The following is a 27,180-nucleotide window of genomic DNA, read 5'->3' as shown; positions in this document are numbered from 1 at the left end:
CTTTTTGTCTCCAGACTATTTTTCCTGAGTGCAAGCGAAGGGAAAATGTTTCTGTTGATAAAAAATACAAATTAAAAAAGTAACAAAATCTTAACTGGTTTGGTCACATCACATTAAAATGTGTTTTCCTGTTCAGTGCAAAGTAAGCTTAAAAATAAAAGCCTAGCAGTATAATGCTATACAACCAAATTCTTTGCTACAGTCTGTCAGAGATGAGTATAGAATATTAGTCCTGTCAAATTATATTTTTTTTTAAATCAAGTTAAACCCATTGGGTTGAGTCGAGTATGTCATTGTGGCTTGTGCAGCCCTTTGAGACACTCGTGATTTAGGGTTATGTAAATGAACTGTGATTGATTGATTTACAATTGCACATTTGAATTTGGATTATTCATGATTATTTAATAGTTTTTAATTCACTTAAAAAAGACCCCAATATTTGGAAAACAAAACCATTTTGTTGTCAGAATGTTGTCCAAGGACATTTTTAAACATTTTTTACCTCAATGCACATCATTCATTTGCTCAAAACTTGCAGCAAAACAACAAGGAAGTGAAATTTAACAGCAAGCACACCAGTCGGGGGGCCATCTTTGTTTCATTCTGCTCTCTTATGTTTTAATGATCACTGACCGTATAACAACCCATGCCACCTTTTAGGTAACAGCTGCGGTTTAAGTAAATGACAATGTACAGTCAAAATAAATAGTGTGGTTAACGTGTTTATACATGATAATGCAATATTATTGTGATTAATCACATACGTTTACTTGTTAATTTTGACATTTCTGATTAAAACACGATAATTGTCATGATCCATGGCCCGGATCATGTTTTGTTTTTTTCTGTTAGTTTTGGACTCCCTTAGTTCCTGTTTGTGCACCTCTGGGTTTGTTTAAGTTTCCATGGGGATTAATTGGGTTCACATGCCTCTGGTTAGTGGTCGGCACGCTCACCTGCTGTCAACCACTAATCAGAGAGCTATTTATTCACTTTTCCCGCCACACTCAGTCTAGCTTCTTTGTTTGCTGAATGCAACAGTTACGTTAATATTTCTTGTCTCCTAGTTTATGCTTCCTGTGCTAAGTAGTAACCTTAACTTCCCGTGCGATCGGCACGTTTTTCCTTTTGCTTGTTTTCAGTTTTTTGTACGTGTTTAATTTACGAGGATTACATCATGTTCCTACCGGCACGGCTTTTCCGGAGTGGTCCGTCTGCATCCCGAGGGAAGGAACACTGCAATAAAATGTGACCCAATCGTAACAATAATTTTGATAAAACATGGAGGAAACCCCGCCTTCCGCCCGATTGTAGCTGAGATAGGCGCCAGCGCCCCCCACGACCCCAAAAGGGAATATGCGGTAGAAAATGGATGGATGGATAGAGGAAAATCATGTCAACAAACTGATTCAGGCACAAAAATCCTGATCGCCAATTCGGCCAAAGTCCCAAGTAACTGTTCAAACTATGGCTAGCTATATAGAATAAAATTACAAACATCAATGTGTCAGAAAAAGAGTAGAAAGAAGCAGATCTAATTTTAGGATTAAAAATTTATGAATATCTAATAGGAATAAAACATTGACAGAAACATTATATAATGAATGAATACAAATGTTGAAATAAATCATTTATCATTGTGGAAGAGGGGTTAGTGTGTCTGCCTCATAATACGAAGGTCCTGCAGTCCTGGGTTCAATCCCAGGCTCGGGATCTTTCTGTGTGGAGTTTGCATGTTCTCCCTGTGACTGCGTGGGTTCCCTCCGGGTACTCCGGCTTCCTCCCACTTCCAAAGACATGCACCTGGGGATAGGTTGATTGGCAACACTAAATTGGCCCTAGTGTGTGAATGTGAGTGTGAATGTTGTCTGTCTATCTGTGTTGGCTCTGTGATGAGGTGGTGACTTGTCCAGGGCGTACCCCGCCTTCCGCCCGATTGTAGCTGAGATAGGCGCCAGCGCCCCCCATGACCCCAAAAGGGAATAAGCGGTAGAAAATGGATGGATGGAAATATGTTACAGCCGAGTAGTAAAACTGCTGTTAATGTTGGATAATATTTACCAAGGAAGTTGGGGTGTGAGATAATCCTACAAGTCATCCATAAAGAATATCAAAGATCAAAGAAAATAATCATTGCAATGTGTTGCTAGAGCAAGCAGATATATTTCCTTATCTGACTTCCACAGGCACTCCAGGTGGCGCTGACCAGTCACCAAGGGGAGGTAGACTACCTGACATCAACTGTGGAGCAGGTCTTCCAGAAAGCTCCACCTGAAATATGCCAGAAGTAAGAGCCAGTGTGGATTCTGATACATGCAACTCTGCTCCGGGTAGGTGGAACAAAATGAAAAGAGCACTGTTGTTGGTACTTGTGTAGGTATCGGACTGAGATGGACTCCATCATGTCACGCTGGAGGCGACTCAGCACCACTCTGACGGACAATGCAAAGACCATTAAGGAGCTCATGGCTAAACTCATGCAGTTTGAGGTGAGACATGACCACAAAGCCAGTTACTTCTGAAAAGTATTTAAAGGCCTACTGAAACCCACTACAACCGACCACGCAGTCTGATAGTTTATATATCAATGATGAAATATTAACATTGCAACTCATGCCAATACGGCCTTTTTAGTTTACTAAATTGCAATTTTAAATTTCGAGCGAAGTATCCTGTTGAAAACGTCGGTACGATGACGCGTGCGCGTGACGTCTCGGATTGTAGCGGACATTTTTTTCCAGCCCGATCCAAGCTATAAGTAGTCCACTTTCATCGCATAATTACACCGTATTCTGGACATCTGTGTTGCTGAATCTTTTGCAATTTGTTCAATCAATAATGGAGAAGTCAAAGAAGAAAGATGTAGGTCTGAAGCGGTGTTTTGCAGCTGCCTTTAGCAACACAAACACAGCCGGTGTTTCCTTGTTTACATTCCTGAAGGTGAAGCTTTACTATGGAACAGAGCGGTCAAGCGAACATGGTTCTCTACCACATGTCAACCGGCAGGTTTCGGTGAGAAAATGTTGGTAATAAGTCGGCTCTTACCGTAGACATGAGCGGAGCTTGCGTCCTCCTGCAGCTGCGGACTCTCTTACCTCCTCCCACCGGAGACACTGGCGGTCACCACACCCGTGGCCACACCCCTCCGACTTTCAGGTACCATATAATCTCACTAAAACACTAGTAACACAATAAGCAGATAAGGGATTTTCAAGAATGATCCTAGTGAATGTGTCAAATAACATCTGAATCGCACCCACTGCCCTCGCCTTTTTTTTGTATTTTTTAGTCCTTCACTCTCACTATCCTCATTCACAAATATTTCATCCTCGCTCAAATTAATGGGGAAATCATCGCTTTCTCGGTCCGAATCACTCTCGCTGCTGGTGGCCATGATTGTGAGGAGCTCCACAACCGGTGATGTCACGCGCACATCGTCTGCTACTTCCGGTACAGGCAAGGGTTTTTTATTAGCGACCAAAAGTTGCGAATTTGGGCTTCACGGTGGCAGAGTGGTTAGTGCGTCTGCCTCACAATAAGAAGTTCCTGCAGTCCTGGGTTCAAATATAGGCTGGGGATCTTTCTGTGTGGAGTTTGCATGTTCTCCCCGTGAATGCGTGGGTTCCCTCCGGGTACTCCGGCTTCCTCCCACTTCCAAAGACATGCACCTGGGGATAGGTTGATTGGCAACACTAAATTGGCCCTAGTGTGTGAATGTGAGTGTGAATGTTGTCTGTCTATCTGTGTTGGCCCTGCGATGAGGTGGTGACTTGTCCAGGGTGTACACCGCCTTCCGCCCGATTGTGGCTGAGATAGGCGCCAGCGTCCCCGCGACCCCAAAGGGAATAAGCGGTAGAAAATGGATGGAAGTTGCGAATTTTATCGTGGATGTTCTCTACTAAATCCTTTCAGCAAAAGTATGGCAATATCACGAAATGATCAAGTATGACACATAGAATGGACCTGCTATCCCCGTTTAAATAACAAGATCGCATTTCAGTAGGCCTTTGATAGTTGCAATTTACTTCCCCAAAATATGACAATCATAACACTGGCTACTTAACTTCAGAGTACCATCGCAAATACCTGCCTGTGATTATTCTCATCCAGCTCATTATGTATCCTCTGTCGTTTTGCACCAGATTAGAGCAAAATCATCCTTGTCTGGGCATGTTCTGTCTTGTAGCGGATAAATACAAACCCCGTTTCCATATAAGTTGGGAAATTGTGTTAGATGTAAATATAAACGGAATACAATGATTTGCAAATCCTTTTCAACTCATATTCAGTTGAATGCGCTACAAAGACAAGATATTTGATGTTCAAATTCATAAACTTTATTTTTTTTTGCAAATAATAATTAACTTTGAATTTCATGGCTGCAACATGTGCCAAAGTAGTTGGGAAAGGTTATGTTCACCACTGTGTTTCATCACCTTTTCTTTTAACAGCACTCAATAAACCTTTGGGAACTGAGGAGGCACATTTTTGAAGCTTTTCAGGTGGAATTCTTTCCCATTCTTGTTTTTTGTAGAGCTTAAGTTGTTCAAAAGTCCGGGGTCTCTGTTGTGGTATTTTAGGCTTCATAATGCGCCACACATTTTCAATGGGAGACAGGTCTGGACTACAGGCAAGCCAGTCTAGTACCCGCACTCTTTTACTATGAAGCCACGCTGTTGTAACAAGTGACTTGGCATTGTCTTGCTTAAATAAGCAGGGGCGTCCATGATAACGTTGCTTGGATGACAACATATGTTGCTCCAAAACCTGTATGTACCATTCAGCATTAATGGTGCCTTCCCAGATGTGTAAGTTACCCATGCCTTGGGCACTAATACACCCCCATACCATCACAGATGCTGGCTTTTCAACTTTGCACTTAGAACAGTCCTGATGGTTCTTTTCCTCTTTTTTCAGGACGTTCACCGTTTCCAAAAAACAATTTGAAATATGGACTTCGTCAGACGTGACACAGAACACTTATCCACTTTGCTTCAGTCTATCTTAGCTGAGGTCTGGCCGAGCGAATCCAGCGGCGTTTCTGGGTGTCGTAGATGAATGGTTTTGGCTTTGCATAGTAGTTTTAATTTGCACTTACAGATGTAGCGACCAACTGTAGTTACTGACAGTGGTTTTATGAAGTGTTCCTGAACCCATGTGGTGATATCCTTTACACACTGATGTCACTTTTTGGTGCAGTACCGCCTGAGGGAACAAACGTCTGTTATATCATTGCTTGCGTGCATTGATTTCTCCAGATTTTCTGAACCTTTTGATCGTATTACGGACCGTAGATGGTGAACTTCCTAAATTCCTTTCAGTACCCCGTTGAGAAATGTTGTTCTTAAACTGTTTGACAATTTGCTCAAGCATTTGTTCACAAAGTGGTTACCGTTTCCCAATCCTTGTTTCTGAATAACTGAGGATTTTTTGGAAAGCTGTTTTTACACCCAATCATGGCACCCACCTGTTCCCAATTAGCCTGCACACCTGTGGGATGTTCCAAATAAGTGTTTGATGAGAATTCTTCAACTTTATAAGTATTTATTGCCACCCTTCCCAACTTCTTTGTCACAGTTGCTGGCATCAAATTCTAAAGTTAATGATTATTTGCAACAAAAAAAAAGTGTTTATCAGTTTGAACATCAAATATGTTGTCTTTGTAGCATATTCAACTGAATATGGGATGATCCGTTCATATTTACATCCAACACAATTTCCCAAGTCATATGGAAACGGGATTTGTACCATTTAGAGACAACAGCAGACCCTTGAATCAGAGCTGTCCTATCTAAGTCACTGAGCAAGAACTATGTAAGCCTGCTTGGATGAGAGGCCAAACGTCTTCTAAGACAATCTCTTGTAATTGAGCTACTGTGTCAAACAATTTCCCAATTTGTCTAAGTCTAATCTGAACAGTCCAGTTGTGGTCGATTCAATGTCCTAAGCATTACAGATACCCTTAGATTTGTGAGCTATGGCTAATTTTCTTTCAGGCGTCCATCATATTTTCTAAAACAAACTCAACTTTAAACTGGAGGATCAGAGCCACACTTAAACATTTAAGTATTGGGGTCAGATATTCAGGAATAATTTAGACAAAGCAAATTCAACAAAAATGTTTTTCGAAATAGCAGGTTGTCATCTACAATTATACTTGCTTGAAATGTTTTGGATATATTGCTGTGGTTATTTAATTTTTGAATTGTTGTGTAAGTGGGAGCTTACAGTATGAAACTTAATGAAATGAAACACCGACAATTCCTTAATACCGTTTATGTCTATGAATGAAAGAAGGGAAAGATCACTACGCTGCTTAGTTATCACTATCCATTTCATAGAAGCAGATAACCAAAGATACCACCTTTGTCCTTCAACTTCAAGTTTCAAGTTTATTGTTCTTCGGTCAACAAACAAACAGTTATACATACATAGATTGAAAATGAAAAAAAAAAATTGAAATCTTGCAGACCGAAAGGGTTTAGGCTGAAGTTGATAACTTATTGCGCCTAACTAACCCTTTAAGCAATGTCAAACAATTTCCGAAAATTTTGAAATGTACTTTGCACAACATATTGTGAATACACATTATACACACCATGAACATAGTTCAATTATATACTCAGTAAAGGCATGTGTAATATCCTTGCACACATATTAAACCTTTGCACCAATTATATACTATATATACAAACAATTATACTTCCATTATTACTTATATCCCACGTTTAGTTTTTAATCAAAGTGTTGATTCAAGAGTGATATATTTTTTCAAGACAATGGTCTTAAAGTGTTTTTAAATGTGTGAATGGAACATCTTAAGGAATCATCCAAGCTGTTCCACAGTTGAACTCCTCTAACAGAAACGCATCTACTTTTTAGGATCATTTTTATTTTTGCTTTCTGAAAGAAAGCTGAACCTCTGAGGTCAAAGGGATTCTCTCTGGGTTTAAATCTCACCTGTAGACACCCAGTCAGCATGTGTTTATGAGCTTTGTAAGCCACAATAGCAGTTTTGAGGTCAACAAGATCGTGCAGTTGTAATATTTTTAATTCAATGAACAGAGCATTGGTATGGTCATGATAATTCGCATAATTTACAATTCTAATCGCTTTCTTTTGAAGTAAGAATATAGAGTTGATGTTTGATTTGTAATTGTTACCCCAGATTCCAACGCAATAATTAAGATATGGGAGTATGAAAGAATTATATAACATGTAGATTTCTACACTTCTTGAACTCTCTACCATTTCTAACTTTACTTCACTTCCCCTTTCATTTTCTTTGAAAGAGTCTGATCCAGGGAGACAAAGTTAAGAAAAAAACAAGTTAAAAAACAAAAAGGATATAAAAGTGACGTCTTCCTTCCTCAGTGTGATCACCTATGTATTCTTCCACCACACGCAGAAAGTAGTTTTCTATTTCTTTGTGAAGAATATAATTATTTTATAGGAGTGAGTCCTACCAAAAACCGACTTAAAGCGAGGGCTGCCTGTATGTGTCATCTAATTGTTGACCAGTCCAGGGTGCACCCCACCTCACACCAAAAGTCTCAATGTCCTTAAAGGGGAACATTATCACCAAACCTATGCAAGCGTCAATATATACCTTGATGTTGCAGAAAAAAGACCATGTATTTTTTTAACCGATTTCCAAACTCTAAATGGGAGAATTTTGGCAAATTAAACGCCTTTCTGTTTATCGGTCTTTTAGCGATGACGTCAAAACGTGACATCACCGAGGTAACACACCCGCCATATTCATTTTCACATTACAAACACCGGGTCTCAGCTCGGTTATTTTCCGTTTTTTCGACTATTTTTTGGAACCTTGGAGACATCATGCCTCGTCGGTGTGTTGTCGGAGGGTGTAACAACACTAACAGGGAGGGATTCAAGTTGCACCACTGGCAAGAAATCTGCCGCCAGACCCCCATTGAATGTACCAAAGTGTCTTCACATTTGACCGGCGATGCTAAGACAGACATGGCACAGAGATGTATGGATAACCTGCAGATGCTTTTGCAACGATTAAGTCAACGAAATCGCAAAGGTGAGTTTTGTTGATGTTGTTGACTTATGTGCTAATCAGACATATTTGGTAACGGCATGACTTCCAGCTAATCGATGCTAGCATGCCACGCTAATCGATGCTAACATGCTATCTACGCTAGCTGTATGTACATTTGAAACTAGATACCCACATTTAACGCGAAACAAACACTTACCAATCGACGGATTTACGTTGCTCCAGTGTCACAAGATGCGAAAGTCCTGATCGTTTGGTCTGCACATTTTATCGGCGATGCTAATAAGGCAGCCATGCTATGGGCCATTTCATTAGGTACACCCACGCTATGGCTGAATAGCGTCAATAGCTATTCGCTCAATAGCTTCAATTTCTTCTTCAATTTTGTTTTTTCGCTATCTGCCTCCATACTCCGAACATCTGTTTCAATACATGCGTAATCTTTTGAATGGCTTAAGCCGCTGAAATCCGAGTCTGAATCCGAGCTAATGTCGCTATATCTTGCTGTGGTAACCGCCATGTTGTTTGTATTGGCAGCCCTGTATGACGTCACAGGGAAATGGATAGTGGTTTCGAAGATAGCGAAAATAAGGCACTTTCAAGCTTTATTTAGGGATATTCCGGGACCGGTAACATTTTTTAAAAAACTTCAAAAAATACAACAAGCCACTGGGAACTGATTTTTATTGTTTTCAACCCTTTTGAAATTGTGATAATGTTTCCCTTTAAGTAACCTGTTTGTGTTAGAACCGATAACAATTCAGGTAAAGCAAGGCAGGAGAATGCTTTTATTGTGACGACCCAACAACCTATCAGCAGTGATATGACTCATCTCTTTAGAATGACGTGAAGACGCTGAAGAAGTGGATGGCGGATGTAGACATCTTCCTGAATGAGGAATGGCCAGCGCTGGGAGACTCGGAAGCGCTTGAGAAGCAACTGGAACAATGCACGGTCAGCCCGACTCCTGTGCCTCATCCTGAGTTTACCGACTTAAACTCTGACCGATTTTTATTGTCTAGGCCCTGGTGAACGACATCCACACCATCCAGCCCAGCGTCAACGGAATCAACGAAGTGGGCCTGCAACTAAAGAAGGAGGCGGAGCCACCTTTCGCCATCCACATTCAGAAGGAGCTGGATGAACTGAACGCTCAATGGGAGAACGTTTGCAAACAGGTGGGTACAACAAGCCTTCACAAGGCCAACATCTGCGAGGCATCAATTGTTCCACCTGTGATGTCTCCATGAAGGCTTATGCTAAGAAGTCAGCTCTGAAAGGCGGCCTGGATAAGACCATGGCTCTGAGGAAGGAAATGCAGGAGATGCAGGAGTGGATAAACCAGGCTGAGGAAGACTACTTGGAGAGAGATTTCACTTACAAGACACCCGAAGAGCTACGCAAAGCAGTGGAGGAACTTAAGGTATGTGACAGTACACAGTTTCACTTTGGGACAAAGACCAACCTGATTCGCTTACTAAAGTCTTTTAAGTGGTTACCATTCGCTCCATGCTTAAGCCCATTTTTCTGGCATGTTTGGCAAATTTAAGCGCTTAACTTCAGTGCACGTTTCGACCCCTGGCACAATTGGAAGAGGAGGTGAACCAGGCCACAGTAATGCATGCACGCAACCTGGCCAAATCATGGATCAGTTGTGATACCAGTTATTAATGATAACATTAGAGACGTTAAAAGGACTTCTCAGGATAATGCACAAAGTCATGAGCCTGCCTGAGAGCTAAGTCCACTGAAATGTGATCTCTCCTTTATATTTACATTTGGGGTGCACATGGATTGGGCTGATAATTGATACAAGCAATATCTGCATCAGCATGCACACACACAGCATAGCCAACTCTAATGCGATCGCTCCTTAAAGGGGAATATTTAGCACGGCGTGGCCCAGTGGAAGAGTGGCCGTGCGCAACCTGAGGGTCCCTGGTTCAATCCCCACCTAGTACCACCCTCGTCACGTCCGTTGTGTCCTGAGTTAGACACTTCCCCCTTGCTCCTGATGGATCATGGTTAGCGCCTTGCATGGCAGCTCCCTCCATCAGTGTGTGAATGTGTGTGTGAATGAGTAAATGTGGAAGTAGTGTCAAAGCGCTTTGAGGACCTTGAAGGTAGAAAAGCGCTATACAAGTACAACCCATTTATCATTTATCTAACATTATCACCAGACCTATGCAAGCGTCAATATATACTTTGATGTTGCAGAAAAAGACCATATGTTTTTTTTAACCGATTTCCGAACTCTAAAAGGGTGAATTTGGCAATTTAAGCGCCTTTCAATTGATAGCCAACCCAATATATGACAGTGTAATATATTGGGTTGGAGTCAATAACCAGGCGACGTGATGAAGTTACGTCTCTTTTTACTGTGGGCTTCAGAACAGACTCCCTAATGCATGTTCCTTGACTGCACTTAAATGTAGAATATGTTTATTTTCTATTCTATTCTATGTACAGTAGATGGCAGTATTGTCCTGTTTAAGAGGGTCACAACATTGCTGAGCCACGCCCCCTCCAGCTCCGCCTGAATTTCGGGAGATTTTCGGGAGAAAATTTGTCCCGGGAGGTTTTCGGGAGAGGCGCTGAATTTCGGAAGTCTCCCAGAAAATCCGGGAGGGTTGTCAAGTATTGGTCGTGGTTGGTGCCTTGCATGGCAGCTCCTGTCATCAGTTTGTGAATGTTTGTGTGATTGAGTGAATGTGGAAATAGTGTCAAAGCGCTTTGAGTACCTTAAAGGTAGAAACGCGCTAAACAAGTATAACCCATGTTGTGTAAATTGTTGTTAATCTTGGTGAATTCGTGGGGGGGGTTATCTATCCTTCATTCTGCACTCCATCCAGCTATATAATCACTCGCCATCCAGTCATAGATGATATCTGTCTATTACCTGACCACTTCTATTTTATCTACCTCTCTCTGGTTATAATGTTTATTTTCACCGTTCAGGGTTAAAGGGAACAAGAAATTCACGAGTCGAGCTGTTGAGTTGTTCCTGTTGTAACTGTCTAAGTGCAAGGTAAAGGATCGGTGCTCTTTATCTTCGGCTCCTGCCTCATCAATCGTACACTTCCAAAACATGTCATTTAATTAGTTGATTCAGAGGACAGGGATACATTGAAAATGTGACCATATAGAGACAGAAATTACATGCCGTCATGTAAATTAAATATTTTCTAGTTAGTTTAATAAATTAACAATGCATTGACATGTTCTCGACAAAATGTACCCGAAGTGTGGAGTTTTTCTACAGTGTAATTGATATTTGTGATATGAAGCTGTGGAGGAGGGATTGCAATACAGTCAGTTAACTATAGCAGTGGTTCTCAAATGGGGGTACGCATACCCCTGGGGGTACTTGAAGGTATGCCAAGGGGTACATGAGATTTTTTTATAAATATTCAAAAAATAGCAACAAAAATCCTTTATAAATATGTTTATTGAATAATATTTCAACAAAATATGAATGTAAGTTCATAAACTGTGAAAATAAAATGCAACAATGCAATATTCAATGTTGACAGCTGGATTTTTTGTGGACATGTTCCTTAAATATCGATGTTAAAAATGTCATTTTTTATGAAGAAATGTTTAGAACTGAGTTCATGAATCCAGATGGATCTCTATTACAATCCCCAAAGAGGGCCCTTTATGTTGATGATTAATTCTATGTGTAGAAATCTTTATTTATAATTGAATCACTTTATTATTTTTTAACAAGTTTTTAGTTATTTTTATATCTTTTTTTTCCGAATAGTTCAAGAAAGACCACTACAAATGAGCAATATTTTGCACAATTTAATAAATCAGAAACTGATGACATAGTGCTGTATTTTACTTCTTTATCTCTTTTTTTTCAACCAAAAGTGCTTTGCTCTAATTAGGGGGTATCGAATTAAAAAAAAACTTTCACAGGGGGTACATCACTGAAAAAAAGGTTGAGAACCACTGAACTATAGTATGCTGTGCGGACGCATGTTTGTGTGAGTGTCAGTCATTGTCAGCCAAATCCCTGCATACATTAGATTAGATAGTACTTTATTTTTAGATTAGATAGTACTTTATTTATTCCTTCAGGAAAATTAAAATTTTCAGCACAATCCCATTCAAGATCAGACAAACATCACAGGGAGACAGAACAGGATTGCTGACGGGTCTGTCGGCTTCCAGCGCTCCTTACAAAAAAGGTTAGATACAGGCGGGGGATTGGGAGAAAAAAATAGAAGATTAAAATAAAATAAAATGAAAAAATCGGTCTAAGCCTGGGCTCTGGAGAGGGGGTCCAGACTGAGGCCAAGGGAAAAAATCAACAACAACTCATAGCCATAGTACACGTCATGCATCGTTCCAGTTCCCAAAAAGAACTGCCCCAGTGAGCTGAACGACTACAGACCAGTGGCGCTCACCTCTCATCTAATGAAGACATTGGAGCGGCTATTTCTCAGCCTCCTCAGACCACAGGTGCAACATGCCCAGGACAGCCTGCAGTTTGCGTACCAGGAAGGCGTTGGTGTGGAGGATGCTATCCTTTACCTGCTGCATCGAGCCCACTCACACCTGGATAAGGGAAATGGCACTGTGAGGATCCTGTTCCTGGACTTCTCGAGTGCCTTTAATACCATCCAGCCCCGCCTCCTTCAGGACAAGCTCTACAAAATGCAAGTGGACCTCTGCCTGGTTGCCTGGATTTCGAACTACCTCACCGACAGGCCACAGTACGTCAGACTGAAGGACATCACGTCTGAGACTGTGATCAGCAGCACCGGAGCACCGCAGGGAACGGTGCTGGCCCCTCTTCTCTTCACCCTGTACACCGCTGACTTCTGCTACAACTCAGAGATGTGTCACATCCAGAAGTACGCGGATGACAGCCATCGTCGGGTGCATCAGGGACGGCAGAGAGGAGGAGTTTCGGAACCTGTTGAGGGACTTGGTTGTCTGGTGTCACACAAACCTCTTGCAGCTCAATCCGTCAAAGACCAAGGAGCTGGTCATTGACTTTGGGAGGTCGAGTCCACGGTCACAACCTATTGTGATTGAGGGAGTTGAGGTACAGACCGTGGACACATTCAAGTACCTCGGGGTTTGGGTGGACAATAAGCTGGACTGGACTGTTAACACGGACCACCAGTACAAGAAAGGACAGAGCAGGCTGTACTTCCTCAGGAGACTGCACTCCTTCAACATTTGTAGAAAACTCCTGTGGATGTACTACCAGTCTGTGGTTGCCAGTGTTCTGTTCTACATGGTAGTGTGCTGGGGGGGCAGTACATCTAAGAAGGACAGCTCCAGACTTGAGAAACTGATCAGGCGGGCCGGTTCTACAATGGGAATGAAACTGGACTCACTGGTGACGGTGGCAGAGAAGAGGACTGTGGACAAACTAGTGAGCATCCTGGATGATGCCAGTCACCCTCTGCATAGCGTTATCAGTAGCCAGAGGAGCCTGTTCAGTTCTAGACTGCTTCATCCCAAGTGCAGGACTAATAGACTCAAGAACTCCTTTGTGCCACACGCCATTAGACTGTACAACTCCTCTCTGGGGCGGGGGGGTACTAGGATGACAGGGGATGCAAAACATTAACAGTGCAATACGTTTTCATAACATGGTCACTACTGCCTACTTTGTCTTGTTCTATTCTTATTTTACTTTTATATTGTTATTCCCATTGTTTTTATTCTTTTTGTAATATTTCTCTATTTTGTTTCCTTTTAAACCCCCATTATTTACTTTTTACTTTTTTTTTTTTTTTTTTTTTTTTTTTTTAAATTGATCTCAACTCTGTACACTGCTGCTGGAATTTTAATTTTCCAAAGGGACTCTCCTGAAGGAATAAATAAAGTACTATCTATCAATCTATCTATCTACACATCCCTCTCACGTGTGTAAGAGGGAAACATCAAAGAACTCAAAGGACATTAAAGACATTAAAGCAGCGGATACATCCAGCCACTTCTACATACAGCTATGAATAAAAAGTACAATAAACATATACACTGTGGTGGCCTCTGCGGTGTTCCACGCCATCGTCTGCTGGGGTGGAAGGAGCATGGCCAGAGACAGGAGCAGATCCAACAAAGCAACCAAGAGAGCCGACTCCACTCTCGGCCGCCAACCAACTCTCGGCCAGTGTCGACACTCACATTCTGCACGTGCAAGTGTATACCTCAACTGTAATTGTGGAGGCGCTATCGCCTTTCAATCGGCCAGCATGTGATTGAGTACTCTACAGCTTTGTTAAGCAATATTTGTTGGTTGGTGCATCTTTCTCTTAGTCCGTCTATTAAGCCCACATCTTCCTCCACACTGTGTGCATTCTTACTTTGACCTGAAGTGTGTTTGCGTTTTTCAGAGGGCTCAGGAAGAGGTTCACTCCAAAGAGCTCAAGGTGAAGCTTCTGACTGACAGCGTGAATAGTTTTATCGCCAAGGCCCCTCCCACGGCACATGACGCCCTGCGTTCAGAGCTGGATGTGCTGAAGGCTAACTACCAGCGCCTCTGCAGCCGCCTGGATGGAAAATGCAAAACTCTGGAGGTAACCTTTTTATTATCGTGAGGCAAGATATGTCTGCAACACTTTCTGTTCAGTTCAGTTTCAGTTTATTTGGAACATGCATGCGATACAATGTAATGCATCACACAATTCCAGTTGTTTCATTACAGCACGTCCGAAAAGGAGTAGGAAGAAGTAAAGCTTAATTATTCCTACTCCTTTTCATACCATAGCAATTTTATCCAATTGCCTTGTTCTCTGTAACAGAACAGTGAACAAATTAATAATAAATAATATACCGTAGTAAGCATACAATATTAAATATATAAATAATCCTTGTGTCAATTTAAAAAAAAGAAGAAAAGAAAAGGTTCAAGATGTTCATTACAATTCTTGTTCTGTGTACTTTGTTAACACGTGTAGTTTGAACAGTCTCTTAAACTGAATCATATTTGTGCTTTGTTTGATTTATTTGATTAATCCATTCCATATTTAAATTCCACATACTGATATACTGAAGGTTTTAAGTGTTGTACGTGCATACAAATGTTTTTAAATTAGATTTTCCATTAAGGTTATATTTCGTACATTCTTGGGTAGCAGGTTATAGTTTGCTTTGTACGTAATTTTAGCTGTTTGCAATTGCACCAAATGTTTGAATTTCAATAATTGTGATTTAATAAATAAAGAGTTTGTATGTCCTCTATATCCAACATTATGTGTTATTCTAATTAATCTTTTTTTGTAACACAGTTAGTGAATGAAGCCCACATTTGTAGTTGTTGCCCTACATTTCTACACAGTAACTCAGATATGTAACACTAGCGAGCAGTACAGAATATGAAGTGATTTTTGGTCTAGAACATGTTTTGCTTTATTCATTATTGATGTGCTTCTTGCCACGTTATGTTGTATATTTTTTACATTGAGACGTCCAATTCAATTTATCATCTATTATTACACCCTAAAATTTGTTTTAAAATACCCTTTCTATGTTGACTCCGTCTATCTGTATTCGTGTTTGACTTTCTCTACTACTGTTACCAAATAGCATTATTTTAGTCTTACTGAGATTCAAAGAAAGTCGTTTTTTGTCGAGCCATCTTTTTAATTTGTTAATTTCTTCTGTTATTATTAGTGTTATCTTCTGTGTTCTCTCCTGAACAAAATACAAATGTATCATCTGCAAATAATACTAACTTTAAGTCTTTTGTAACATTACAAATGTCATTTATATAGAGATTGAACAATTTTGGTCTGAGTATTGATCCCTGAGGTACGCCATAAGATATTTTTAGCTCTGTAGAAGTGTGTTCACCTGTCTTCACGTATTGCTTCCTGTTGGTTAAGTAGCTTCTTACCCAGTTCAAGACCAACCCTCTGATGCCATACCTTTCTAATTTGTTTATTAAGATCTTATGATTAATTGTGTCAAATGCTTTTGTTCAATCCATTAACACTGCCGCAGCACAGCAGTGTTTCACTTTCTACTCAGACATATTTGCAGAATTCTGTATACATACCTGATTCATTAACTATTGAATACAATTACTGTATTTTCCGGACCATCAGGCGCACAGGATTATAAGGCGCCCTTCCGATGAGAGGGTCGAGTCAATACTTGTTTGTTGAAGCACAGTACAATCCATCAAGCAGTGGTGCTTCATAGCTTACCAAAATCGTACTGTGACCGACTCTTGCTGTCGTCGTGCGGGTTCCATGGACCACTCAGGAAGGACACTGCTTTGAGCAGGTTTGACTCTTGTTTATTCTTTCAATAACACAATCTTGTCTGCGGTCGGTTTGCTTTTCAGCTCCTTCTCTCCTGCTCGCTCCTCGCTCGCTCTCAGCCGGCCGCGTTGTCGCTGTCTTCGGCTCGCTGTCAGTCGCTTTCGGTGGTCAGGTTCTGCTGCGGGTTCTCCTACTCCTTCTGCCTCGATCTCTCCTCCTTCTCCCCTTTTATACAGTGTGAGGAGATAAGTCAATTGTGTGCCGGTCCGCGATCCACACACCTGAATTAGATTGTAGCGGCGTCGCTCCCGGCACGCCCTGCCTCTCCGCTCAGCCGCAATCTCCGCCTCCTTGCCGCCATCTTTGGCAGGGCTCCAGCGTGCCCTGCCCCGCCGTTGGCCCGTTGGTTTCTCCACACGTACTAAAACATTTTGATAGATTTTTGAGCGCCGTCTGTAATGTTCTATATTTTCAATGGAACATATACAATGTTAGTGTTGTTTATTTGAGTCATATTCCACTCTGTATGTATCTCATATGTAAGACTGCCATCTACTACTCACACTTATCCTTTCAACATGTACCAAATAAAATATCATGGTATAACAGCTGAGCTAGGCTCCATCACCCCTTGCAACCAAGAAAGGGACAAGCTCGAGAAAATATATGGATGGATGGAGCATAGTATCGTTTTTAATTCCTTAGTACTGCAAACTTTTTTAGTACCGATACAGCACACAAACCTAGCAATTTCTGTTTCGTCTTATGCTGTAAAAGACTGAATTTTACAAAAAGAAACAAAAATTTAATTAACAGCCCCAAAGCATGATGTTTCCATCCCCATGCTTCACAGTAGGTGTGGTGTTCTTGGGATGCAACTCAGTATTCTTCTTCTTCCTCCAAAAACGACGAGTTGAGTTTATACCAAAAAGTTCTATTTTGGTTTCATCTGACCACATGACATTCTCCCAATCCTCTGCTGTATCATCCATGTATCCATTTTGGTATAAACTCAACTCGTCGTGTTTGGAGGAAGAAGAATACTGAGTTGCATCCCAAGAACACCATACCTACTGTGAAGCATGGGGGTGGAAACATCATGCTTTGGGGCTGTTTTTCTGCTAAGGGGACAGGACGATTGATCCGTGTTAAGGAAAGAATGAATGGGGCCATGTATCGTGAGATTTTGAGCCAAACCCTCCTTCCATCAGTGAGAGCTTTGAATGGTTGACCAAATACTTATTTTCCACCATAATTTACAAATAAATTCTTGAAAATTCCTACAATGTGAATTCCTGGGATTTTTTTTTCACATTCTGTCCCTCACAGTTGAAGTGTACCTATGATGATAATTACAGACGTCTGTCATCATTTTAAGTGGGAAAACTTTCACAATCGGTGGCTGACTAAATACTTTTTTGCCCCACTGTATGTTAGAACTGGATTTGAAAATAGCAGCTTCAAAATGGTCTTGTCGGATGAAAGACCTGATTGTTTAAAACAGAATTGCAGCTCCGGATCACCTAATTTGACGGTCTGTAATAATGGCGGACCACCCACAGCATCTCTCATTTTGCGTTAATGGAGTTCACAAACGTTCTCATTCCACTTGGGAGTCGGGAAAGTTCCACCTGTCTCAGTTGTACTGACTAAATAGTAAATATTTTGTTCTTTATTAGAGAAGGAAACTTCTGGAGAAAGAGCTGAAACTGGGCTGAACTACTATATGGAAAATGTGGAATTAAAGGAAAAGTGGAATTTATAGATGTGGAAAATTGTTTGACTCAATGTTTGGGAAAACTGTTAGAGAATGAAATCCTTACAAATACAGATTTTTGGCTGCAAAATCTGGAATTATGGAAAAACTGAGAATTGTGTTAATGTCGACAATTTGAATGAGTTGAACATTTCAAGGTTGCAACAGTAGCTGAAAGATTTAGAAGTATTGAGAATTCTTAAGATTGAAGGGAATTTGTGTTAAAGGAAAAGGTGGAATTTTGAGAAAAGTGGAATAATATTTTAGAATGCTGGTAGTGCAAAATGTGCTGTTTTTGGAATGTTGATAGCCTGATTGTTGCGTCCTTTATGGTTTGATAGGGTTGAAAAAAGTGGAAGTACGAAGAATGACTTAGATGAGAGGGCATTTGTTCTGGGAAAATGTGGAATTTCAGGAAATGCCGTGATTTTGGGGCTGTGAAGATTGATAACCTGATTTAGCTGAAGGTTTTTAATTTTGGAACTATTTGAATCGATTGAGAAAGGTGGCAGGTGTAAAAGTTCCCGCTGTCAAATTAGAAATCAACAATATAAGGAGTGTTAGGAATTGTGGGATTCTACGGTTATGTTTTAATGTTTTTATCCAAACAAATGTGTAAAATGTGTCCATTCATTTTTAGTGGAATTTATGTCACATATTTTTTGGGAATGATTAAAAAACTAGCCCTCATGTCCCAAATGATCCGAACATTTTTATGTTGGAGCTGTTTGAACCTAGGAAGCATCAGAAAGTGACGGCATAGAACATATAGAAGTATTCTGGTCCACAATAACCTTAATTGTTATTCATTAATAAAACAATGATCATGAAGCAGCATCAATTAACACTATGGAATAGAATAGCAAAAATAAAATACATACGATATATACATACGAGTTGGGAAATTGTGTTAGATGTAAATATAAACGGAATACAATGATTTGCAAATCATTTTCAACCCATATTCAGTTCAATATGCTACAAAGACAACATATTTGATGTTCAAACTGATAACTGATTTTTTTGCAAATAATTATTAACTTTAGAATTTGATGCCAGCAACACGTGACAAAGACGTTGGGAAAGGTGGCAATGAATACTGATCAAGTTCAGATATGCTCATCAAACACTTATTTGGAACATCCCACAGGTGTGCAGGCTAATTGGGAACAGGTGGGTGCCATGATTGGGTATAAAAGCAGCTTCCCAAAAAATGCTCATTCTTTCATAAGAAAGGATGGGGCGAGGTACACCCCTTTGTCCACAACTGCGTGAGCAAATAGTCAAACAGTTTAAGAACAACGTTTCTCAAAGTGAAATTGCAAGAAATTCAGGGATTTCAACATCTACGGTCCATAATATCATCAAAAGATTCAGAGAATCTGGAGAAATCGCTCCACGTAAGCGGCATGGCCGGAAACCAACATTGAATGACCGTGACCTTCGATCCCTCAGACGGCACTTTATCAAAAACCGACATCAATCTCTAAAGGATATCACCACATGGGATCAGGGACACTTCAGAAAAACACTTTTACTAAATACAGTTCGTCTTTACATCTGTAAGTGCAAGTTAAAGCTCTACTAAAGCGAAAAGCATTTATCAACAACATCCAGAAACGCAGCTGGCTTCTTTGGGCCCGAGATCATCTAAGATGGACTAATGCAAAGTGGAAAAGTGTTCTGTGGTCTGACGAGTCCACATTTCAAATTGTTTTTGGAAATATTTGACATTGTGTCATCCGGACCAAAGGGGAAGCGAACTATCCAGACTGTTATCGATGCAAAGTTCAAAAGCCAGCATCTGAGATGGTTTGGGGGTGCATTAGTGCCCAAGGGATGGGTAACTTACACATCTGTGAAGGCACCATTAATGCTGAAAGGTACGTAGCGGTTTTGGAACAATATATCCTGCCATCTAAGAGCCATCTTTTTCATGGACGCCCCTGCTTATTTCAGCAAGACAATGCCAAGCCACATTCAGCATGTGTTACAACAGCGTGGCTTTGTAAAATAAGAGTGCGGGTACTTTCCTGGCCCACCTGCAATCCAGACCTGTCTCCCTTCGAAAATGTGTGGCGCATTATGAACCGTAAAATACGACAGCGGAGACCCCGGACTGTTCAACGACTGAATCTCTACATAAAACAAGAATGGAAAAGAATTCCACTTTCAAAGCTTCAACAATTAGTTTCCTCAATTCCCAAACGTTTATTGAGTGCTGTTAAAATAAAAGGTGATGTAACACAGTGGTGAACATGCCCTTTCCCAACTACTTTGGCACGTGTTGCAACCATGAAATTGTAAGTTAATTATTATTTGCAAAAACAAAATAAAGTTTACGAGTTTGAACATTAAATATCTTGTCTTTGTAGTGCATTCAATTGAATATGGGTTGAAAAGGATTTGTATTCCGTTTATATTTACATCTAACACAATTTCCCAACTCATATGGAAACGGGGTTTGTAATTTAAAGAAACTCACATTTGAAATAAAAAATAATGGAAAATAGATTTGTTTCAAACGTTCTCACAGCACAGTTTGCATGTAAAGATATTAAGATACTGTTCAGGTAAGACAATGGCGTGTGACCTTAGACTTTGACAAACTTTAATGATCCACAAGGGAAATGGTTCTGACCTTCTGCCTGCTGAGTGTCTGCTGCTTGACCATTCCAAGTTGCAATCCACTCAGCTTCCCAGCTGTGAGCTTCAACCTCCATGTGGACAAGTATCACCTTTCTTCAGGTGCTGCGACTAGAATAATAATACATTTTGCGCAATTAAAGTTAGTGTCAAACAAGACTAATCCTGTTGCATTAAATGGATCCCAAATCAGTTCAGTTCAGTTTATTTCGAACATGCATACAATACAATCCCAATATACTGCATCAGATATTTCCAGTTGTTTCATTACAGCCGTCGTGTCAAATTAATTTTAGCTCAGGAGCAGCATGGAGGAAAATCTACTCCCGCTCGGGCCGGATGGGTAAAATCATAAAATCATGCGACTGTTTTCTTAATTTTACTTTAACCCAAAATAGAGCAAGTACTTTCTGAAAATGGACGTATCACAAATAATCCTCCTGACGAAACACTTCAAGATAGAGGAAAATTATGTGGGAAAAATTGGTGCAGTTTCAAGAACACAATGAACTTAGACTTCATCACAATGTATCTACATAAAAAATCCACCATTAAAGGCCTACTGAAATGAGATTTTCTTATTTAAACGGGGATAGCAGGTCCAGTCTATGTGTATTACTTGATCATTTCGCGATATTGCCATATTTTTGCTGAAAGGATTTAGTAGAGAACATCCACGATAAAGTTTGCAACTTTTGGTGCTGATAAAAAAGCCTTGCCTGTACCGGAAGTAGCAGACGATGATGTCACAAGGGTGAGGGCTCCTCATGTCCTCACATTGTTTTTAATGGGAGCTTCCAGCAGCAAGAGCTATTCGGACTGAGAAAACGACAATTTTCCCATTAATTTGAGCAAGGATTAAAGATTTGTGTTTGACGATATTGATAGCGACGGACTAGAAAAAAAAATATATTAAAAAAATTAATAAAAAAAACAAAACGCGATTGAATTGGACAGATTCCGATGTTTTTAGAAACATTTACTAGGATAATTCTGGGAAATCCCTTGTCTTTCCATTGTGTTGCTAGTGTTTTAGTGAGTTAAATAGTACCTGATAGTCGGAGCTCAGCTGTTGTCCGGTTAGAAACGACTTTTTACCACAATTTTCTCACCGAAACCTGCTGGTTGACATTCGGTCGTGATTCATGCTTGCTTGACCGCGCTCCATAGTAAAGTTTCACCTCCAGGAATTTTAAACAATGAATCACCGTGTGTTTGTGTGGCTAAAGGCTAAAGCTTCCCAACTCCTTCTTTCTACCGTGGCTTCTCCGATATTAATTGAAAAAATTGCAAAAGATTCAGCAACACAGATCTCTAAAATACTGTGTAATTATGCCGTCAAAGCAGACGACTTTTAGCTGTGTGTGTGTGCAGCGCTCGTATTTCCTTCCTTTCATCATTACACGACATTTTCAAGACGAAACTCCCAGGAAATTTAAAATTGCAATTTAGTAAACTAAAAAGGCCGTATTGGCATGTGTTGCAATGTTAATATTTCATCATTGATGTATAAACTATCAGACTGCGTGGTGGGTAGTAGTGGGTTTCAGTAGGCCTTTAATTAAAAACTATTTTATGTATCAACTACCTCAATTGTAATTTCCACATATTAATCATGTGGTAACTCAAATCATAAAAACTGACTTAAAAGCTATTCAAGAGGGTTGAGTTACTCCCCGCCTTTTAGGCATAACTGTTTATTTTAACAGACCAAAAATAAAACCTTAAAAGACTGACAGTGTTGCAGTAAATCACACACTGTTCACTTTCTTTAAATTTGCACAGAAGACATTACTTTACAGAGAACTATATGAATGTGCAGTGTCTTATGCAGCATTTCAAATGTAGTTACCAATTATTTATTTTAGTCCTGATTGTTTTACGTTGGTCAAGGGGGAGGAGTCACATCCCCTCTTTACCGTGAACCTCTTGCTTGGTATATGCTCGCCCCGGTATAAACTATTAGTTTTCCCAAAAGAATTGCTACAGTTTGCGACATCCAGCAATAAAACAGCTGTTTCTTTCATTTAAAAATGCAGCTCAATTTTACACTTAACAAATACAAACCCCGTTTCCATATGAGTTGGTAAGTTGTGTTAGATTTAAATAAAAACGGAATACAATGATTCGCAAATCCTTTTCCACCCATATTCAATTGAATGCACTACAAAGACAAGATATTTGATGTTCAAACTCATAAACTTTTTTTTTTTGGCAAATAATAATTAACTTAGAATTTCATGGCTGCAACACGTGCCAAAGTAGTTGGGAAAGGGCATGTTCACCACTGTGTTACATCACCTTTTCTTTTAACAACACTCAATAAACGTTTGGGAACTGAATAAACTAATTGTTGAAGCTTTGAAAGTGGAATTTTTTCCCATTCTTGTTTTATGTAGAGCTTCAGTCGTTCAACAGTCCGGGGTCTCTGCTGTCATATTTTTCGCTTCATAATGCGCCACACATTTTCTGGACTGCAGGCGGGCCAGGAAAGTACCCTCACTTTTCTTTTACGAAGCCACGCTGTTGTAACACGTGCTGAATGTGGCTTGGCATTGTCTTGCTGAAATAAGCAGGAGCGTCCATGAAAAAGACGGCGCTTAGATGGCAGCATATGTTGTTCCAAAACCTGTATGTACCTTTCTGCATTAATGGTGCCTTCACAGATGTGTAAGTTACCCATGCCTTGGGCACTAATGCACCCCCATACCATCACAGGTGCTGGCTTTTGAACTTTGCGTCGATAACAGTCTGGATGGTTCGCTTTTTCTTTGGTCCGGATGACACGATGTCGAATATTTCCAAAAACAATTTGAAATGTGGACTCGTCAGACCCCAGAACACTTTTCCACTTTGCATCAGTCCATCTTTGATGATCTTGGGTCCAAAGAAGCCGGCGGCGTGTCTGGATGTTGTTGATAAATGGCTTTCACTTTGCATAGTAAAGCTTTAACTTTCACTTACAGATGTAGCAACAAACTGTATTTAGTGACAGTGGTTTTCTGAAGTGTCCCTGATCCCATGTGGTGATATCCTTTAGAGATTGATGTCGGTTTTTGATACAGTGCCGTCTGAGGGATCGAAGGTCACGGTCATTCAATGTTGGTTTCCGGCCATGCCGCTTACGTGGACTGATATCTCCAGATTCTCTGAACCTTTTGATGATACTATGGACCGTAGATGTTGAAATCCCTAAATTTCTTGCAATTGCACTTTGAGAAACGTTGTTTTTAAACTGTTTGACTATTTGGGGCGGCATGGCGTAGTGGGTAGAGCGGCCGTGCCAGAAACCTGAGGGTTGCAGGTTCGCTTCCCACCTATTGACATCCAAATCGCTGTTGTTGTGTCCTTGGGCAGGACACTTCACCCTTTGCCCCCGGTGCCGCTCACACTGGTGAATGAATGATGAATAAATGATAGGTGGTGGTCGGAGGGGCCGTAGGCGCAAACTGGCAGCCACGCTTCCGTCAGTCTACCCCAGGGCAGCTGTGGCTACAGATGTAGCTTACCACCACCAGGTGTGAATGAATGATGGGTTCCCACTTCTCTGTGAGCGTTTTGAGTATCTAATAATAGAAAAGCGCGATATGAATCTAATCCATTATTATTGCTCACGCAGTTGTGGACAAAGGGGTGTACCTCACCCCATCCTTTATTGTGAAAGACTGAGCATTTTTTGGGAAGCTGTTTTTATACCAGATCATGGCACCCACCTGTTCCCAATTAGCATGCACACCTGTGGGATGTTCCAAATAAGTGTTTGATGAGCATTCCTTAATTTTATCAGTATTTATTGCCACCTTTCCCAACTTCTTTGTCACGTGTTGCTGGCATCAAATTCTAAATTTAATGATTATTTGTAAAAAAAAAATAAATAAAAAAAATGTTTACCAGTTTGAACATCAAATATGTTGTCTTTGTAGCATATTCAACTGAATATGGGTTGAAAATGTTTTGCAAATCATTGTATTATTTATTTATATTTACTTTTAACACAATTCCCAACTCATATGGAAACGGGGTTTGTACACCAAATCATGGCACCCACCTGTTTCCAATTAGCCTGTTCACCTGTGGGATTTTCCAAATACGTGTTAAATGAGCATTCCTCAACTTTCTCAGTCTGTTTTGCCACTTGTGCCAGCTTGTTTTAAACATGTTGCAGGTATCAAATTCCAAACGATCTAATATTTGCAAAAAATAACAAAGTTCACCAGTTCAAATGTTAAGTATCTTGTCTTTGCAGTCTATTCCATTGAATATAAGTTGAAAAATATTTGCAAATCATTGTATTCTGTTTTTATTTTACACAGTGTTCCAACTTCACTGGTTTTAGGTTTTGCATATTGAATAATATAAATAAACATGTATTAAAATAATACATGTTGTGTCTGATATTGGGATTGTTGTGTGCAGTGGTGTAGAACCCCCGTCCTTCCTATGGTGTTTGTATACTTGAGCTCTCTGACAACTAATTACCTTAGTGTCCTGGTAATTCTGCTTTACGCTCCAAATCTTCTTCCACTTCCTCCTCCGCCAGTTTCCAATAGTTGCTCACTTAGATTTTGATGGCTTTTTCTTGCATTGTTACTTTTCCCTTTAATTCAGTGTATTTCAACCTTTTTTGAGCCAAGGCTCATTTTTTTGCGTTGAAAAAAATGTGGAGGCACACCACCAGCAGAAATCTTTAACAAACACAACTCAGTTGACAGTAAAAAGTTGCTGTTGGATATGACTTTAAAGCATAACCAAGCATGCATCACTATAGCTCTTGTCTCAAAGTAGGTGTACTGTCACCACCTGTCACATCACACCCTGACTTATTTGGACTTTTTTGCTCTTTTCCTGTGTGTAGTGTTTTATTTCTTGTCTTGCGCTCCTATTTTGGTGGCTTTTTCTCTTATTTTGGTATTTTCCTGTAGCAGTTTCATGTCTTCCTTTGAGCAATTGATTGATTGAAACTTTTATTAGTAGATTGCACAGTACAGTACATATTCCGTACAGTTGACCACGAAATGGTAACACCTCAATAAGTTTTTTAACTAGTTAATCAATTCATTTTTGAGCCATATTTCCCCGCATCTACTTTGTTTGAGCAATCAAGACTATTTCAGTTGTTGTGTGGACGTTCTCAATTGTCATGTCCTGTTCGGATGTACTTTGTGGACGCCGTCTTTGCTCTACAGTAAGTTTTTGCTGTCGTCCAGAATTCTGTTTTTGTTTACTTTGCAGCCAGTTCAGTTTAAAGGTAAAATTAACGTACCAATGATTGTCACACACATACGATATGTGGCCAAATTATTCTCTGCATTCGACCCATCACCCTTGATCAAACCCTGGGAGGTGAGGGGAGCAGTGGGCAGCAGCAGTGCCGCGCCCCGGAATCCTTTATGGCAATTTAACCCCCAATTCCAACCCTTAATGCTGAGTGCCAAGCAGGGAGGTCCCATTTTTATAGTCTTTGGTATGACTCGGCCGGGATTTGAACTCACGACCTACCGATTTCAGGGCGGACACTCTAACCACTACGCCACTGAGTAGTTTGTTACATTCTGCATAGCCTTCCCTAAGCTTCAAAGCATTTTCTTAAGGGCACTCACCTTTTCTTTATTTTCGGTACAGTCATTAGACACCTTGTTACCTGCACACTGCCTCCCGCTGTTTCCGACATCTACAAAGCAATTAGCTACCTGCTGCCACCTACTGATATGGAAGAGTATTACACGGTTACTCTGCCAAGCTCTAGACAAAACTGACTTTTTGAATGATTAATTGAAACTTTTATTAGTAGATTGCACAATACAGTACATATTCCGTACAATTGACCACGAAATGGTAACACCCCAATAAGTTTTTTAACTGGTTAAAGTCGGGGTACACATTAATTAATTCATTTTTGAGCCATATTTCCTGCATTTAAATTTTTTGAGCAATCAAGACTATTTCAGTTGTTGTGTGGACGTTCTCGATTGTCATGTCATGTTCGGATGTACTTTGTGGACGCCGTCTTTCCACTACAGTAAGTTTTTGCTGTCGTCCAGAATTCTGTTTTTGTTTACTTTGCAGCATGTTCAGTTTAAAGGTAAAGTTAAAGTAGCAATGATTGTCACACACATACGAGATGTGGCGAAATTATTCCCTGCATTTGATTCATCACCCTTGATCACCCCCTCGGAGGTGAGGGGAGCAGTGGGCAGCAGCAGTGCCGCGCCCGGGAATCATTTATGGCGATTTAACCCCCAATTCCAACCCTTAATGCTGAGTGCCAAGCAGGGAAGTAATGGGTCTCATTTTTATAGTCTTTGGTATGACTCGCCCGGGGTTTGAACTCACGACCTACGATCTCAGGGCGGACACGCTAACCACTACGCCACTGAGTAGTTTTAGCTTCGTTCTGCATAGCCTTCCCGAAGCTTCAATGCATTTTCTTTGGGGCACTCACCTTTTCTTTATTTTTGGTATTGGCATTAGACACCTTGTTACCTGCACCCTGCCTCCCGCTGTTTCCGACATCT

The 27,180-nt window shown here is 40.4% G+C and overlaps 1 protein-coding gene across 3 annotated transcripts in view; it reads left to right on the top strand.

Moving 5' to 3' along the window:
• Nucleotides 1-27,180, top strand: part of dmd (dystrophin) — a 518,793-nt gene that overhangs the window by 229,534 nt on the left and 262,079 nt on the right. For all 3 annotated transcript variants that reach the window (XM_061904726.1, XM_061904725.1, XM_061904723.1), the window contains 6 exons: nt 2,187-2,287; nt 2,378-2,489; nt 8,870-8,983; nt 9,052-9,207; nt 9,282-9,452; nt 14,392-14,574. In XM_061904726.1, the coding sequence (XP_061760710.1) occupies nt 2,187-2,287; nt 2,378-2,489; nt 8,870-8,983; nt 9,052-9,207; nt 9,282-9,452; nt 14,392-14,574 (837 nt within the window). The remainder of the gene's footprint in view (nt 1-2,186; nt 2,288-2,377; nt 2,490-8,869; nt 8,984-9,051; nt 9,208-9,281; nt 9,453-14,391; nt 14,575-27,180) is intronic.

Source organism: Nerophis ophidion, linkage group LG06 (genome assembly GCF_033978795.1).
Source record: "Nerophis ophidion isolate RoL-2023_Sa linkage group LG06, RoL_Noph_v1.0, whole genome shotgun sequence".
Classification (NCBI taxonomy): domain Eukaryota; kingdom Metazoa; phylum Chordata; class Actinopteri; order Syngnathiformes; family Syngnathidae; genus Nerophis; species Nerophis ophidion.
The sequence above is the reverse complement of the archived record's forward strand: the minus strand, read 5'-3'. Positions and strand labels throughout refer to the sequence as shown.